We start from the raw sequence: 15,793 nt of genomic DNA, 5'->3' as shown, positions 1-15,793 counted from the left end.
GCAAGTGCCGGATTTGTCCATGGATCCTAGATCGGATCCCAAGTTAACGAAAGAAGAGCCACAGAAAGCCAAGAAGATTGGCCACTCTGCGGTGGAGAAACACGGTCCGTCCTCCGTATACGGACCGTGCTACTTGACCCCTTCTCTGAGGATGACATCTGCTTGTCCAGTCCAGGCGAAAGAGCCTCAGACCAGTGTCCAATGGCACTGGACTTTTGGTGCATTGTAATCGTAGATCTTCGGGACGGAGTATCTTCAAAGACACCCTGAGAGGCTCGACGAGGGGCACAAGAGACCACGTGGTGCATAACTTGAATTATGCCCTTAGTCATCCATATGGCATAACTAACGAGCATAACTATGAATTGCTGTCAACAGACTGACAGCCAGCTTCAAGTCTCTTCATTTTATGTGCCTCTACTGTGTAAGCACTGCAATGTGCAAACCAGGACTGGCGGCCTCCAGTGTATGATCTCCAAGGCACCCTAGCCCCGTGTCTCTGCAATCGCCAACAAGTGATCCGCGTTGCCTCAACAAACTACATCACAACGCTCGTATACGTCCGGTGGTAGATCGCCCAGCTTCCCGGCCAATCCTCTCCCGAGAAACCCTTCGCAAGGTACAACGCGGGCCAAAGCAAGCTCGACACTATCCTGAGTCCTCAGTATCCCATCAGCCTTCCGAAAACAATCTCTTTATATCGTCCACATTGGTATGGTACGAAGCCACGGAAAGATTCCGTGTGTACCTCCCTGAAGAAAGATACTCGCGATAAAAAATATCGAACTCCACCGCGAGGCGATCTGGATCACGTTGGGCGATACCCCTCAAATGCGCGCATTGCATGACAAATGCGACCACGACAATCCCGTTGGCACGAAGCATAGAAGCGCAAGCGCAGAGGACCTGTGTACGTTCGGATTCCGCAAGGAGGTGATGCATTGGGCCCTGGCAGAGAATTAAGTCATAGGTGGATGTTGTGAAGACGGTTTGTGGACCTCTTTCCTTTGGATACACCTGAATGGTTCGTCACCAGACTCTATGGCGAAGGACTTAGCTAGCTCAAGCTCCGACCGGGAGATATAAACCAGTGTGACTGAATGGCCTTGTCGTGCCAGTTCGACGGATGCAGAGCAGCATCTGGTCAGCACCGGCCGTCTTACGGTAGCTTCACCTTTTCACACACACAACGGGCATGGGATGCATTGGATGGCTTTGAGAAGATTAAGCTTAAAGAACAGCATTGACAAACCGGATTGGCCTGTTCCCCCGCCTAAATCCAAAATCCGCAAGGGTTGATCAGTTCGCCGTCATAGCTGCTCGAGACACTGATCAATCACTCTCAGCGATATGGAGAACTCAAGGTGGTAGTCATTCAATCGATTGTGCTCGAGAGCCGCCTTTTGATTGTACCATAGCGCTACTAATTGTGAATCGGTCATTGTATAGTGTCTCTTGAGCTCGACTTGAATGAGAAAAACGCCGGTGCGTAAGGGTTTGGGTATGTTGAAGGTGTTTTACAAGGAACGTTTGGTCGCCCAGTTACCTGTTCTAAAGGGGCACAAAGTTTGCATGCGACAAGCATGATTTATGTCTCTTTCACCACCATGGGATGGTATTTGAAGCCACTTGCCGTTTGGCTGGGCGCTTCTCGTATTCCTTGCCGGTATCTCCGCAGCACTAAAAGCCTCATACGGCTCGTAGAATGCGTGTCCTGTCGCCCCACGCGACGTGAGAAGTGGTCTGGACCTATCCATCACACGTTACATTATCGACGATGCTTGACAGGGTAATCCAGGACTCGGCAAGGGGCCTTCGTGCATTTACCCTGGAGACAGCTGGACGTCCATCCTTGATGCCAGTGACAAGCATTTGTCAGCCAAATACACAGCTGCAAGTCACGAAGAGGTTAGACCTTGAACGGATTCTACGGGAGGACATGATTATCCAAGTCAGTAAAATATATCTAGCACACCTCGATCACCCCGTTTTCCCTCACCCGTAATGATTCGCGATCAGATAAGATTCAGTTGACAGATTTTTTTATCTCCCCCAATCGCAAACCCCCTGCAAGCTCCTATTGGTACTTTGGATCCACTTAGTAGCCATGGCAGACTCCATAATGTGGCATCGTCGCTTCTGCACAGCCAATTGACTGAGCTTTAGATATCAGAGCTCCAGCTGACCCCTCCTAGCGAGTGCAAAAGCGCAGGTACACCGGGTGGATGAGGAGAGCAGGCCAATCTAGAAAGTCAGAAACGCAATTCGGCCATTTTCGTTTCCCTACTAGCAGATCCTGGCTCGTTTCCCTTTCCCCACGAAACGAAAACTATAATACCCTTCATTTCACCTTTTTTATCGTCTATTTTGTTCTTTTTCCATATTACTCCTCGCGCTTACCATACAGCAATGCGATCTCGGCGGGCGAGTGGCGCGAGCGCTTGTGAGCGCCAGCCCCTGTGGGTAAGACCAGATGAATTGGACGACAGCGACAACAAAAACCCGAGCAATAAGCGCCACCTCGGCCTATTCTCGACGGCCCTACTCCTGTAGGGAATACATAGTCCCTTCCATTCTGCTGTTGATCTCGGGAACTGAGTGTGATGCAGGACCAACCGCATGATCGGCGCCGCCATCTTCTCCGTACCGTCTTCCATCTTTCTCAGCGTCGGCAGCGTCGGCGCGGCACTTTCAATATGGGTTGTGGGGATTATCCTCACCTTTTGCGGATTTTACATATATTTGGAACTGGGATGTCTGATGCCGCGCACCGGTGGGGAGAAGGTGTACTTTGACACGGCATACCCTCGCCCCTACCGTCTCGCCAGCACGCTTTATGCCTTCTACGTGCTATTCGGATTCCCCGGTACGATAGCTCTACTTCAAGCCTTTCGGACGTGCTAAAAGAGTGTACTAATATTCAGGAACTATATAGGCCTGGCCAGTATCGTGGTCGCGGATAACGCCCTTCTGGCTTTCAATGTCGCTACTAATGAAGCTGGACAGCGACTGACCGCGGTTGGAGTGATGGCCTTAGTCGCAGCATGTCTCTCGATATCTCGCGAATGGAGCGTGCGAATTGTCAACTCGTTAACCTTACTAAAGCTTGCGACCTTCCTGTTGATTCTTGCCACCGCGTTTGCCATTGTCGTGGGAGTCCTTCCAAGGAATGTTGATACTGGTGTCGACTTTCGCCAACCATTCGCGGGTTCCTCAACCACGGTATATGACTACACTGTCTCACTGTTCAAAGTGCTAGAATCGTTCCTGGGGTGGAATAGTGCGAGTATGGTGTTAGGGGAGGTCAAGAACCCACGGAGGACCCTCAAGGTGGCCGGTCTGCTCGGCGTCGGCGCCGTTGGCATACTATATCTGTTGATCAATGTCTCCTATTTTATTGTGGCGACACCGGATGATATTAGCCGGGCCGGTGTGCAGCTGGTTGCGCGTCTACTAGGCAACATCTTCGGGAGCGCAGCCTCGCGTGTCACCGCGGCCATGGTCGCTCTCTCCACCTTTGGTAGTATGATCTCGACAGCATTCGCTGTCACCCGGGTAATCCGGGAGCTCGCAGTGGAAGGAATCGTTCCAGCGGCTGACATTCTGTCCAAGTCATCCAAGTCTGGCAACCCAGCCACTGCGACATCAGTGTTCATGTTCGCACCGTCGGTAGTGGCAGTCCTACTGTTGCCCTTTGGTAGGCTGATTAATATCACGAGGTGCATCGTTCACGGACTAACATATGAGCAGGGGACGCCTATGCATTTCTACTGGATGTGAACCAGTACTTACTGGTGATGGTATATAGTGCTGTCGTAACAGCCCTCTTCATCATTCGACAGTACGTCCCAGCGGCCGACTACCCATTCCGCGTGTGGACGTGGGTTCCATATCTCTTTCTTGCTTTTCAGGTTTTCCTACTGCTGTCCCCACTTGCATCTTCCAACGGCGCTGGCGATACCAGTTTACCGTTCTGGCTTGCCCCAGCCGTGTCCTTCTTCGTGATCGGGCTCGGTATATTGTACTGGCGACTGAAGTCTTTCGTCACCCCTTCCGCGGACGAGCCATTTTGGTCCCGACGGGACAATGTTGGGTCGTATGGCTCCGTGGCTGCGTCATAATGCGGCACAGCCACAAAGACTACGACATGCATGATTGCAGTAGACATATATACTAGCGTACAACTTGTTTCGCTTTACAGGACTATCCCATTGGTATTTTCACGGGCTTACCTGACGTGTATCACTCGTTTCTTCGCTGTCTGCCGTCGTAAGTAGTCCTCCTAATAGGATTTGTCTCCGCCAAAAGAAATTATGAGGACTACTAGCCAGGGAAGTCTCTTCAATTCCGGTTGCTAGATAGAAGTCACCTGTACATGCTTCAATATGCATATTATCGGACTGGAAGGCCATGTTAAAGCCCCCTTTGAATAGTGTCGAGGCCGAAGGTATGAGGAATCGTCATATGTGAACGCACTCCCACGTTCATGGGGCTTGCCTTTGCTCACTGCTTCCCACGATATCTGGTCTACTAGACGTATCGAATACGCCCCACCGTCTCAAGGTTTCACCTAGCGCAGCCCATGCAATTTCTACAATACTGTATTGGCGAGATATAGCATGATATGCCGTAGAAGCGTTGTAAAAGCTCTATAATTCTCGTCAGCCCAGAATGTGAGTTGCGTGTGGGACAATCACAAGTTTTTAGCCTTCTAACCGTGAGATACGTAGTGATTCAACCCTTCGATAGCCAATTTGGGGGGTCTAAATGAGAATGGACATTCATAGCCGCCAAAGCCGGCCCGATATCAGGGGTGCGTTCAATGGCAGAGAGACAGGGGAGGGACGGCGGTCCAGGGGGTGAACAAATGAGACAGAGACAAATGTGTGATTATGTGTTGTCGAGTAGTCTACATGGATCTGCAGAAGCAACTCTCTCGGTAGGCTCAGAAGCGAAGATCAAATGTCTGCTGATTCCCTTGCCTCTCGTGTCCTATGTGGGGCTTTGTTATACAGAGCATTGAGACATGATTATGGTATGCATTGCCACCTGATTGCGGGTGTCTTAGGGGTCTGGACTTGGTGGCAGTGCCCACCAATCTTTCCATTGTTATTAACCTCATACTTCATAGGTAGGGCAACAAGGCTTCTTAACATCACGGCCCGAGGTAGGAACTTGTCCGTACAAGCTGTGGTTCATATCGGCCCTGCCGAGTCTTCAGCGAGTGCCGAAACGTGGAAGGGCGTCAGGGAAATAAAAATAGCAACACCGAATCTGCAGATGATCGTTGATGCCACGTCGGTTTTAGAGAAAACGTCCGTCTCAGGGCTCGGAGCGAAGTTGCCTCTTCATTGGGCCTTCTGCCCCGCAAGGGCTTCGTTTCCCCGAGGTTTTATTCATCCTGATTCCTGGACTTTTGAGAGAAGGTCGGAATACTGACCCACTTCACTCTATATGACAACCTATTAAGTCTTGTCATGATTAAAACATGTCTCACTCCTTCTCCACTGTCTGGATATTTTCGGACACTTCCAGATTGATGTAATAGCTTAAAAGTCAGAGATATAGTTTAACGGTCGGGATATAAATCGCCCCTGGGTTTGCTGTCTGCAATCTCCTCAACATCAACAAAATCCCAATAAACCACAAGGCCCATCGAGCAGATTCTCTTTCATAGCCTATTTTATACTTCTCAACACAGTAAAAATGAAGTTGTCCGTTGCTGCTTTTGCCTCCCTTCTCTCGGTTGTCAGCGCTGCTGCCGTCCCTTCTAACGCTACCCTCCCCGCGGCCTTCACTCTGGTCGCTGATGGCGGCAGAACCGCCCTGACCGATGGCCGTAAGTCCCCTTTGTCTTGAAACCTCAATAGTCCAGGAGCAATCACTGACGAACTCTATACAGAGTACGTCTACGTCGGCGGTGACGCTACCGACGGCAAAGAAATCCTCATCCTGCGGTCCGCCGCCAACGGCATGGTCTCCTTCACCTCCAAGAACGGTGTCCCCACTGCCTTCCAGAACCTCTATATCGTCGAGAAGGAGGTAACCCCTGTTTCCCTCACTATCCCCCACTCTGGTGCTGTACCGGAGAACGGCAACATGAACGGCTTCGGCGTCAATGCCCAGGGCTACTTCACCAACAACGGTCGCCCCTGGTTCTCCGTTGACGTCGGCGACGCTCCCTCCAAACAGGTCTACTGGTACGGTGGCCACAATGCCGAGTACTACGGCCTCGACCTCTGGGTCAAAGAGTGCAAGGGCTGCTAAAGGGTCTGACGGATTGTACATATTGGTTCCGCCCTACATCTTGATCTCGTGTATGGGACGTTTTCTTTTCGTGCGGCTTTTGAAGGTTTGCAACCTTTCAATCAGTTCCTGCTTTATGCTCGATACCCGGGACTTTGCATTAATAGTTAGCATGTTTAACTTCCATTTTCTGAAAATATACCATTGTATTCCTATTGTAGGTTCTGTCTCTCGTCTATTGTCTAGTTCAGTTAAACCTCTTCTCAGCAACGCTGAAGGTCCAATCCTCCGGGAAGGTGCCGTATTGAACATCATCGCGGTCGTGGAAGATATCATCATAGTGGGCGATGCGTGTCTCCGGGAGTTCTGCCTGGCGATAATAGTGATGCGCCAGCCTCTGCATCGTGGGGTTATTCCACATGGTCTCCATCCAGGCCAATGCATTGGGACTGGCCGTGTCAAGGGGAAGATTGTAGGTACGGAAGCGCTGCGCCAGTCATCCATTAGCAATCACGGACATTTCCCCATCGAAGGGAAAACTACTATACACACCCAAAGAACCGGCCAAAAGAAGGCATCCGCGATACTAAACGATCCAAACAGGAATCCCTCATCCTTCTCGTTCAATTCAGCAAGACGAGCCGTGGCCGTGCGTCTCGCATTATCCCAGATGACGAGAAGCCGCTCAACCTCCTTCTTTGCCTGCTCGGACACGGGAACATTCCCCGTGTACCGGGCAATGAAGTTCGTGCCGTAGTTATTTCGCAGTGTCGAGAATCCCGAGTGCATCTCCGCTACTGCGCTGCGCGCCAACGCTCTGAGCTGTCGGTCGCGCGGCCACAGATTGAGCTCTGGGTTAGACTCGGCCAGGAACTCGCAGATGGCGAGGGAGTCATTGAGACGGATATTTTGGCCAAGTGAGCGACATTCTAGCAATGGGACGAAGCCCGTGTGGGAGACCTTTTTGACCTGCTTCTGTCAGTTTGCCCTCCATGAGAAGTGTTGAAGATATGTAGACTACCTCGGACAGGTGAATAATCTGCGCTGTGTAAGGGATATTGAAGTACTCGAGGACTGTTTCCACGCGGCTAGTCCAGCCTGCCGATCACATCGTTAGTACATGCTATAGGAAGGGTGATGGTGCATACTGGAGTATCTCGTATGGGTTCCAATGAGATGGAAGTCAGGCTGCTGCGTTTGCTCAGTCATTGTGATTTATTCAACTGTTGGAAGCTCGAGAAATTCTTGCAATAGCTTGTCAGTGCCAATCGTTAAATGGAAAGATGTATAACATATATAATGCTTCTGTTGCAACGCTGAAGTGGGGTGGTGAGTCATTCCTCGTATCCGAGCTTGTCAACTACCAGATTGAGCTTATATGATTATACTATCAGATGCTCCACAATTGACACTTGGAGTAACCCGGAAAAGCTCGCAAAAAGATCATGATTCTTTTCATTATCCAGTCCCCTCATGTGAGGAACATGTTTCTCGTGCACTGCCAGAGAGCCGAACGGGAGGTTGTTTTGTGGTAGTTGAGCATTGTTCGGGTCTATCTTATACTCAAGGCACTCACCAAGTGTAAAGTCACTGAGTAAAACGTCTCTGAGTTCCAAGTCCTCACCAATTCAATATTCGATTTAGAAGAATGTCGATCAGAGGATGAATGCCAAGAATGAAGCGGAAGCTGACATCAGCTACAAGTCAATTCATGTAGATCAGAGCAGCAAGGAGAAGGGGGAAAAAATACATTTTGGCCTCCAGCACAACCTAGTAGACACACAAGAATAGAGTGGAAAGCTATGACCTCTCCATCTGATCCCTTACTCCGCCAGCACAGTTCCAGATACCACCACCAGGAACGGAGATATTCACCAGGAGAAGAAGACGATGAACAAGAACAACCCCTCATCGCGCGGTGGCGACGGGTCGCGCGGGACTTCTTATCGTCGCGACGGGGCCATTATCTCGTCCTGTTACTCGTGTCCGTCGATGTCGCTTGTAGCTTTGCCGATTTTCTAATCGAGATACATGTCTGTGAGTTAACGGAACGTGGTTCCCACATAGCTGCCGGCTGGGGGGTCACCCAGGAGGTACTCGCCATCGTCGGCTTGGTCTTTTCGTGCCTCTTCATGCTGGAATTGATGGTGACGGTATTAAGTTTTGGAACGGGGTAAGGCTTGTTTCCAGCTACTCGTTGCACATCTGGTTCGAACAGATTATCGCTGTGCAAGCTGCCAAGTTCACACCCTAACCCCGGGCCTGAAAGCTAACCGAATCACTAGCTACTTCTCCTCCAAGTTTCACATCTTTGACGCGATTGTAATTGTGGTCGCTTTCGGTGTCGACGTTGCTCTCCATGGCATAGAGGAAGAACTGGGCTCTCTAATCGTGGTACTTCGATTATGGCGCGTGTTCAAGATCATTGAGGAACTAGAGTCGGCCAATGAAGGCACGCTGGAGGAGTATGAGCACGAGATCGAGAGACTACGCCAGGAGAATACATATCTTCGTCAGAGACTCAACGTGTCTTTCGATGATGCTGACCCGATGGATTAGAGTGTGGATCACAGTGGACATATCGACAGTAACTGTGCACAGCTGGTTTGAAATCTTTCTAAGGAAATATGCAATAGTACACATTAAGTTTATATTTCTAGGATTACAATTTTTGAGTTAAAAACATATCCCTAGCGGGGAATACCCTTGAGCTTCACGCCTGCTTGCGTGATCTCCAACCAAACGTTCATTTTCTTCGATACATCTTCCATACCGCTGAGGCTGGGATTCTTCTCAAAAGAATGCTGCCCGTCCACAGCCAAATCCGAGAACAATAATGCCAGAGGCGATGATTTCCAAATGTATTGATTCCGGGTCTTGATCATGGTCACCACCAAGAAAAGAATCGTCATTGCAACAAGGGCAATGGGAAGAATCATCCACGGCCAGCGAACGCTAACGAATGACTCCACGGTCCAGGTCATGCCCTTGACCGATGCTTTGCAGACTTGGTTCCGGGCATGGGTTGTGAGAGAAGTCGCGAGCGACGTGAAGACGGTGCTGATATCGGTCAAGTTGCCTTGTACGCCATAAAGAGCTTTGGCGGTATCGGTGGACCAGTATGGTCGATTGGACATGTATAATTGTCCTGTCCCGTTCAGAAGGGGCGTAAGGGAGTTAACCATCGCCAGTCGACTGAATGCATTGACTGAATATGTACACTCGCCTTTGTCGTCGCGTTGCGTCCCGTTCACGTAGCAGGTGTCCGGCGTTAGAGCAAAGTTCTCCAGGACAGCATTTGCTGTTAGGTTCGTGGAAGTAGCGGAGGACGTTATTCGCTCGTTGAACTTGCCGTCCTTAATGTTTGCTTCGTATGTGTCGATACAGAAGTACAGGGCGCATTCAGTTGCGCTGACTTGGGGTGGTACTCCGTAGCCGGAAGCAGTGATCGCGGTGAAATTCATGATGAGCGGCAGGTCTTTTGTATCTATTTGGAGGAGGGAAAGACCGTTTGTGGAATTCATGAGGTACATGCCCGTCTGTGACGTGCTAAAGCTGAACCCATTCGGTAATCTATAATCATAAGACTCCATCGTACTGAATCCTAGGGAGGATTTGTTCAACGTAAGCTGATCAGTGATGTTGGCACAGCGACTGCAGAAGCCTAGAGATTGGTAGGGAGCAAAGGTGCAATTTCCGGTTGGGCAGGTCGACATCACGGAGGGACTGGCCGCGCTCTGGTCTTGGAAGATCCCCGTGTAAATAGACGCCAGGGTAGAGAGTGGCACTTCGTTCTGTCCTGGGCCGGCTCCCTCACTGTAATCAGTGTACATACTGGTGTTGCAGATTTGAATCGAAGACGAGTTAGAAGAGTGAACGGGCCGCATATTGATTGCAATCACTTGTTGGACGAACGGGGCAATGGCCGCCGCGACAACGAGGACCAAGCATCCCACTGTCACCAAGTATCTGTTTTGTCCGTTCAGCGCTGAACCCCATTCAGGTGTGTTGGAAAGCTGCAACACCTACCGAGGTATAAACCGAAGCAGCACCAGAGCGGCCCCGAAAGGCCCCCGACTCGCAGCATCCAACATTGCCAAGTCACTCAACTTATTTCCTCGACTGAACCACGACCATTTGAGCTGGGACAAGGCCTCAGTGATTGGGAACGCCATGGCGGCCTTCATGAGCGTGGTTAGAAGTGAGATAACTGCGTTCAAGGTAATTCCATACGGCCAATCGGGCATGGATTTCCCATCGTACATGTATAACACCACAATAATGCCAGCAAGCGACGCCACGGCAATCACACAGCTCAGAATCTCCCATATCCAACTTGATCCTAGAGATCCTGACGCTTGCACAAGGACGGCCTGATCAGATGCCGATAACGGTTGCCGCTGCGCTTGGTGTTCCGGTGGGTCATCCATTCTGACATACGATAGACGATATTCATCTTTGGCGTGCTCCATGGTGGCTAAGGTCTATACACATTGTTCCTACTGAAGGTCTAAATAGCTGCTGAAACAATGCTGAAGAGGTTGAATTCAAGCCACACTTGAATCCGTGGGAAAACATCCTTGAAAATTTGGCATTGACGTAGCATCGGTTGTGGCGACGATATATTACCGCATTAGGCTAATAAGTGAAACTAGGGCTTTGATCGGCGCCTCGTGGCTTCAGCTGCAGACCCATATATTTCTTTTTCTAGCATAGATGGGGAACGTTAGGGCCCTGATTTTCTGAGTCAGGAGGTGATCGGCCAGAGGGATCTTCCTCTAGGTGCCCCTTATAAGGACTGGAGCAGAGACTCGGATGCGGAGTTTGTACGCTCCCTCAACATACCTTCCTAAAACCGGGAAAAAGAGCAAGTCTTTTTTATTAACATCAACATATTAATGTTTCATACTGCGCAGTAGTGTTGGGGGAAAACACTCGGCAATCGAGCTATGTTTCTCCGCAGGCTATCGCGTCAACCTTTATTTCAGACGGTGTCGGCAGTTTTGGAGCCATGGAACCGTTTAATCAGCCTGGGCGGATGGTGTTGTTGATCTCTTTCTTAGCCTCCGGCATGATCGCCTCTTGATGTCTCTGTTTTTCTGTTCTTGCCTCTCTCCTTGTTGTTCTGATCCTTTCCTCTTAACCACGTCCGGTGGCAAGGGAATCTCCGCGAGCTACTAGTACATGTCGGGAGTACGCGACCTTGAATCCTGCCATGTCCGAAGTTCTATTAGGAGGATCCCATAGTGTGACCACAGAGCCGTGTTTAAAACTAACTGCGATCAGCCATCGCACTCTTGGCACTGAGCTAGACCTTGCTGGCGGCTAATTCTACGCTATAGCAGGCGTGAAATAACATCAAGAGGCTTACTGGAATAACGGCGGATCGGAGCTCGGGTACTAAGTGTGTTCATTATCATCGGTTTGAAACAAAAGTAGAGATCATTCCGTAGTGATCCGGCGATACCATTCGTAGAGCAAAATCAGAATAGCAGCGGCGTATCAAAGCACCCATATCCCTTCACAACACTCATCTCATTCACGTCTTCATGTTTAGTCTTGAATGACCACCCAGCGACCGAATTCTGAAGCATCTCACAGTGTCGACCCTCCGTGCCCTCCCGCCAAAGACATGTCCCGAATACGCCCAGCTCTGAGATAACTCCCCCCGAATCCAACCCAGAGGAAGATAACAAGACATTCGACACGGACGGGGACCGAATCCGCTCCATGAGAATATACGCGCCCCACTGAGACTCGGGAAGAGAAGCAAGAAAATCAGGAATGTCCTCGCCGAAGATATTATGCCCTCCACCTTCCAAGGAGGGCTTCAAGATATAATTGCGCGAGAGCTCCGGATCGGTCGCAAGACGACGAGCGCGGGCTCCAGCATCGGAATCGTCGAGTGGATACATGGAGACAAACGTTGACCGGATAAGCGCTGCTTTTGAGGCGGGTATGAAATGATCCAGCGCTCCGGGCGCTGTGAGCGCACATTGGACTCTTTTGAACGTGCAAATGTGCGCCAACAGTGAAGGACATTTGATCGCCATGGAAAGCTCGATTCGAAGACGAGCTTCTCTGCCAATGGTGTCGTACTCGTGTGTCTCGTACCCGGCACGCATGTAGGCGACTGAGATCTCGACGCACTTCGACCCCAGCCATGGTGGATGGAAGAGAAGTTCTCGCGATTCGGTTAACGTCGTGTATTGGAGGAGATCAATAGGGTAGTTAACTCGATATGCGGGAATGGGAGGGTCGCGATCCCATAATGCGTATTCGAGAGGACGCTCGTCGGCGATGTTGAAGTTGTTGGGCTGCACCACGAATAGAACGGCGGTCTCAGTAGCTACTATGCTCTTTTTTGGTCCATATGTATCGTGCGCAGTAGCGAGACATCCGGAGAGCGATGCGATGTTGTTGTTCGGGGGCAGAGCAGCGAGTGAGATCTTGATCGGGTGGCCATTACCAGTATCATAGGCATTGGTCCGTGCAAAGTAGCGATGCATCTCCGCAGCTTTGTTCGCATGGGTTGCCCCAGCGCATGAGAATGTGTTCAGTTCGACCTGCTTCAGAGAGCCATGGAAGCTCTCTCCTGGTTCGAGAGGAAACTCCGCGCCAGGTCCGTCCAGCATGTAATCCGATCGGAAAATGCCGACCGAGACCTTTTGCGCATATCCGACTTTTTTCACCTCCTCATGGATGCCCCAGAGCGCTGCGGCGAGGGGATCAACCGGGATCAGGTCTCGGATTGCCTCGAAAATCCACTGTTCGTCTTCAGCCATAGCGCAGTACAGCTCATTGCAAATAGTTTGTAATCCACAAGCGCGATCGAATTGCTCTCGGGGGAATAATGTAGGAAAGACCGTCACACCGACAGGAAAGCATTGGGATGGATCGTCGGGAAAGTTAGTCTCGGGATCAATGTTCTTTAGCAATGAACCATGATTGATCTGCCAGTCTATGATGTCGGATATCAAGGCGAGACCTCTTTCGTCAGAGAAGTCCGGGGGATATTGCTCGTTTGAAGCAGCCATTGTTGGGTTGTTGGAGTCGTGTCAGTTCAGCTCATCCGTTAAATGATTAGGGTTTCAGGTGACTGTGGCTGTGTCTTTAGGCGCATTTATGGGTCTGTTGATCATATACTTTGCAGCTATGGTTTGTGCAAAGTATCCATCAATTAAGTGTGCTTCAATTATAGACTAGGGTCTGAGTACGTTATAAACAATGTAAAGCAGCAGACGAATTGATCGCCGCGAAGAATGAGTGAACGAGTATCACAAGAAAAGAACAAAACCAAGTGCGAACAGTGTCATCATAATCTACTCTAGAACGCCCTTGTGAGGCCCCTGCCCTCGGCTTCATTTACTGTCGGCCGCGAGCTCCTTGAGGACCTTCTTCCATCCATTGTCACCAGAGAAGGGTGTGGTGTCGATCTCACACTTGGTACCCGGTTCAGGTAAAGTACCGTCCATGAAATAGGCGCGAGCGGCCTTGGCCGTACAGAGGGATGCCTGTGCGAAGCTTGCGTGCTAGTATAAGAAGAAAGAGTGAGTGGCTGAGCATCTAGAAATCAAAAACCAGTGAAACTTACCCCATAACCGCCATGTTCAAGCACAACACTATTCGCAAACCCTGCACTGACATTGCGTGCAGCTGCAAGAGGGGTGACCGGATCACCACTGTTGCCAATGACCAGGATTGGATTCCTCGTCGTGGCCTGGAAATCGCCTGTGTATCGCTCCTTTGGTTGGATCTTCCATTCCGCACATCGGGTGAGAACATAGTCAGAGACATCTCCTCCAATTCGGCTGAGCTCGTGTCGCTGCTTGATGAGCGAAAGCACATCCTCCTCGCTATTGTCGGTCCGGAACGAGTCACTACACTTGATGCCATACTGGGCTTCAGCGTCCAAGCTGGGGGGAGCAGATGTGATTTTGGTGAGATATTCTCCTGCCTCCTCTAATTTGCCCGTGATGAGGTTATTAAGAAAAGTAGAAAAGTCGTCCCAGCCAGTTGGAGAATAAAGTACACTGAAAACTTGAGTTTTCAGGGTAGTGTAGTCGAGGATGGTAGGCGTGCCCGCAACTGGTATGAGTATCGGATTGAACTTCACATGATCGATCAATCCATAGATAGCCTCCTCAACCTCAGATGCAGTGCGGTCTCGGGCCAGTGGACATTTATCGGGTGTGGCGACACACTCCTCGCAAAACCCAGTAAGCACCTTGTCTGTGTCGACAAGCATCTGCAAGTCGCTGCATGAACTATGAGCACACGTCCGCACCAAGCTTGGAAGATGGAATAACACACCGATTGAGCTGGTATTCATGGGGATTGGCGACTCCATCGAGAACAACTCTGCCTATCCTATCCGGAAACATAGAGGCAATCGTGGCGCCCAATACCGTGCCGTACGAGAGGCCTACCAAGTCCAGTGTCAGCAGGTTGAGTACTCGACAACGCGAGCAATACGGATGGCCTCACCCCAGTATCGTAGAAGTCCGTCTTCACCCAGTGCATCAATCACCCGCATGTAGTCCCGCGCCGCAAAGGCTGAAGACATTAATTGGCCGGTTTTGTTTTGGGATGCGTAACAGTTGTCGGCAAAAACGCGGGACGACACATTGTTGTACCCCAAGGCGACGTCGGATGCGTTACCAGCGAGGGACGGGTATAACTTTGTGGCTGCGGCTCTTTCTTCATCGGTAGCATAGCAGGAGAATAGAATGGTTTTGCCCGTTCCTCTGTGCAGGAATGGATTAGCTTGGTGATGAGAGGTACAGCTTGATTGAACACTCGTACCTCGGGGTGATGACTACGAGATCGTGGTAGCCACCGGTAGCGCTGTATAATATCATAAGCCTTACACTCCAGAAGACCCAAAATTGAATGCAAGAGAGACTTACGCCTGTAGCATCGGCCCGTACGTAGCTAGACCTAGTTTGCCATTGTCACCGGGGCCGCCAAAATTGAGGAAGACGCTTCCTCTTGAAGGGCTGTTCGGGGCGCGAATCCGAGTGAGTTCGAGGTTCAGTGTAGCAGTAGAGGCTTCATTGGTGTAGTCTAGGGGTACAGGAAACGTAGCGCACTCCGTGGCCTCGGTTCCGTTGGGTTCACAGAGGTTCCATTGGATTTGCTGGTTGCGAGCATGATGCGTTGGCGACCGAGTGAGAGGCGTCCCCTGAGCAACTCCTATGAGGAGAGCACAAAGCACGTGGAGATGGCGATACATGTTTGTTCCGCCTTGTTAAAGGAGAATCGAGCTGTTGTCTGTGAACCAAGCGGAATCATGGTCCCATCGGTGGCCTTATATATTCGCCGTCGGAAGATTTTTCCATCATCATGAATACCCAAAAATAAACACGCGACCGGAAATGTCCATGCATGCTACTTCATTCGACGAGCGGCAGAGTTAATGTCATGACCTGTATATTGACATCATGGTAGCTATCACCAGTCGTTCACCATCAGATAATAAGGCTCAGCGGGTGGCGGTCCACTTGGCACCAGGATGATATCTTGGCCTCTCGGAACAGTATGACGA

General features: G+C 50.5%; 8 protein-coding genes across 8 annotated transcripts; 3 read left to right on the top strand and 5 right to left on the bottom strand.

Annotated features, from left to right (window-relative positions):
* Nucleotides 1-530: 530 nt before the first annotated feature.
* BDV37DRAFT_273490 (class I SAM-dependent methyltransferase) lies at nucleotides 531-1,442 on the bottom strand (the record flags this gene model as incomplete). Its single annotated transcript, XM_032085064.1, has 4 exons — nucleotides 531-677; nucleotides 709-998; nucleotides 1,034-1,140; nucleotides 1,330-1,442. The coding sequence occupies 4 exons, from the start codon at nucleotides 1,440-1,442 to the stop codon at nucleotides 531-533; spliced, it is 657 nt and encodes a 218-aa protein (XP_031938939.1).
* A 615-nt stretch (nucleotides 1,443-2,057) lies between these two features.
* BDV37DRAFT_177274 (amino acid/polyamine transporter I) lies at nucleotides 2,058-4,284 on the top strand. Its single transcript, XM_032079427.1, has 4 exons — nucleotides 2,058-2,549; nucleotides 2,610-2,866; nucleotides 2,936-3,697; nucleotides 3,751-4,284. The coding sequence occupies exons 1-4, from the start codon at nucleotides 2,410-2,412 to the stop codon at nucleotides 4,119-4,121; spliced, it is 1,530 nt and encodes a 509-aa protein (XP_031938938.1). The 5' UTR covers nucleotides 2,058-2,409; the 3' UTR covers nucleotides 4,122-4,284.
* Nucleotides 4,285-5,706: 1,422 nt separating this feature from the next.
* On the top strand, nucleotides 5,707-6,267 carry BDV37DRAFT_285480 (uncharacterized protein; the record flags this gene model as incomplete). The annotated part of the gene is made up of 2 exons (XM_032087736.1): nucleotides 5,707-5,839; nucleotides 5,903-6,267. The coding sequence occupies 2 exons, from the start codon at nucleotides 5,707-5,709 to the stop codon at nucleotides 6,265-6,267; spliced, it is 498 nt and encodes a 165-aa protein (XP_031938937.1).
* Nucleotides 5,903-7,578, bottom strand: BDV37DRAFT_177259 (glutathione S-transferase). The gene is made up of 4 exons (XM_032079426.1): nucleotides 7,395-7,578; nucleotides 7,268-7,344; nucleotides 6,799-7,215; nucleotides 5,903-6,733 (listed from the first exon to the last, which is right to left on the bottom strand). The coding sequence occupies exons 1-4, from the start codon at nucleotides 7,453-7,455 to the stop codon at nucleotides 6,494-6,496; spliced, it is 795 nt and encodes a 264-aa protein (XP_031938936.1). The 5' UTR covers nucleotides 7,456-7,578; the 3' UTR covers nucleotides 5,903-6,493.
* Nucleotides 7,579-8,048: 470 nt separating this feature from the next.
* BDV37DRAFT_285478 (uncharacterized protein) lies at nucleotides 8,049-8,805 on the top strand (the record flags this gene model as incomplete). The annotated part of the gene is made up of 2 exons (XM_032087735.1): nucleotides 8,049-8,419; nucleotides 8,532-8,805. The coding sequence occupies 2 exons, from the start codon at nucleotides 8,049-8,051 to the stop codon at nucleotides 8,803-8,805; spliced, it is 645 nt and encodes a 214-aa protein (XP_031938935.1).
* Nucleotides 8,806-8,936: 131 nt separating this feature from the next.
* BDV37DRAFT_285477 (DUF3176 domain-containing protein) lies at nucleotides 8,937-10,718 on the bottom strand (the record flags this gene model as incomplete). The annotated part of the gene is made up of 2 exons (XM_032087734.1): nucleotides 8,937-10,215; nucleotides 10,276-10,718. 2 exons carry the CDS (start codon nucleotides 10,716-10,718, stop codon nucleotides 8,937-8,939), a joined length of 1,722 nt encoding a protein of 573 aa, XP_031938934.1.
* A 505-nt stretch (nucleotides 10,719-11,223) lies between these two features.
* BDV37DRAFT_296104 (glutathione synthetase) lies at nucleotides 11,224-13,551 on the bottom strand. The gene has a single exon (XM_032090044.1). It carries the CDS (start codon nucleotides 13,281-13,283, stop codon nucleotides 11,730-11,732), a length of 1,554 nt encoding a protein of 517 aa, XP_031938933.1. The 5' UTR covers nucleotides 13,284-13,551; the 3' UTR covers nucleotides 11,224-11,729.
* On the bottom strand, nucleotides 13,446-15,671 carry BDV37DRAFT_177218 (TAP-like protein-domain-containing protein). Its single transcript, XM_032079425.1, has 6 exons — nucleotides 15,156-15,671; nucleotides 15,052-15,093; nucleotides 14,734-14,993; nucleotides 14,560-14,671; nucleotides 13,841-14,504; nucleotides 13,446-13,778 (listed from the first exon to the last, which is right to left on the bottom strand). Exons 1-6 carry the CDS (start codon nucleotides 15,479-15,481, stop codon nucleotides 13,608-13,610), a joined length of 1,575 nt encoding a protein of 524 aa, XP_031938932.1. The 5' UTR covers nucleotides 15,482-15,671; the 3' UTR covers nucleotides 13,446-13,607.
* Nucleotides 15,672-15,793: the final 122 nt, after the last annotated feature.

Source organism: Aspergillus pseudonomiae (assembly GCF_009193645.1).
Source record: "Aspergillus pseudonomiae strain CBS 119388 unplaced genomic scaffold BDV37scaffold_61, whole genome shotgun sequence".
Classification (NCBI taxonomy): domain Eukaryota; kingdom Fungi; phylum Ascomycota; class Eurotiomycetes; order Eurotiales; family Aspergillaceae; genus Aspergillus; species Aspergillus pseudonomiae.
This window is presented reverse-complemented; position numbering and strand designations above follow the sequence as displayed.

Bases quoted from the DNA above. Each gene is read 5' to 3' on its own strand.
- BDV37DRAFT_177274 (XM_032079427.1), top strand. From the start codon at position 2,410: ATGCGATCTCGGCGGGCGAGTGGCGCGAGCGCTTGTGAGCGCCAGCCC. The intron at 2,550-2,609 runs GTAGGGAATACA...AGTGTGATGCAG, and splicing joins TTCTCGACGGCCCTACTCCT to GACCAACCGCATGATCGGCG. The intron at 2,867-2,935 runs GTACGATAGCTC...GGAACTATATAG, and splicing joins CGTGCTATTCGGATTCCCCG to GCCTGGCCAGTATCGTGGTC.
- BDV37DRAFT_177259 (XM_032079426.1), bottom strand. From the start codon at position 7,455: ATGACTGAGCAAACGCAGCAGCCTGACTTCCATCTCATTGGAACCCAT. The intron at 7,345-7,394 runs GTATGCACCATC...TGTGATCGGCAG, and splicing joins AACCCATACGAGATACTCCA to GCTGGACTAGCCGCGTGGAA. The intron at 6,734-6,798 runs GTGTGTATAGTA...TGACTGGCGCAG, and splicing joins TCTTTTGGCCGGTTCTTTGG to CGCTTCCGTACCTACAATCT.
- BDV37DRAFT_296104 (XM_032090044.1), bottom strand. From the start codon at position 13,283: ATGGCTGCTTCAAACGAGCAATATCCCCCGGACTTCTCTGACGAAAGA.
- BDV37DRAFT_177218 (XM_032079425.1), bottom strand. From the start codon at position 15,481: ATGTATCGCCATCTCCACGTGCTTTGTGCTCTCCTCATAGGAGTTGCT. The intron at 15,094-15,155 runs GTAAGTCTCTCT...GATATTATACAG, and splicing joins TACGGGCCGATGCTACAGGC to CGCTACCGGTGGCTACCACG. The intron at 14,672-14,733 runs GTGAGGCCATCC...TGGACTTGGTAG, and splicing joins CGGACTTCTACGATACTGGG to GCCTCTCGTACGGCACGGTA.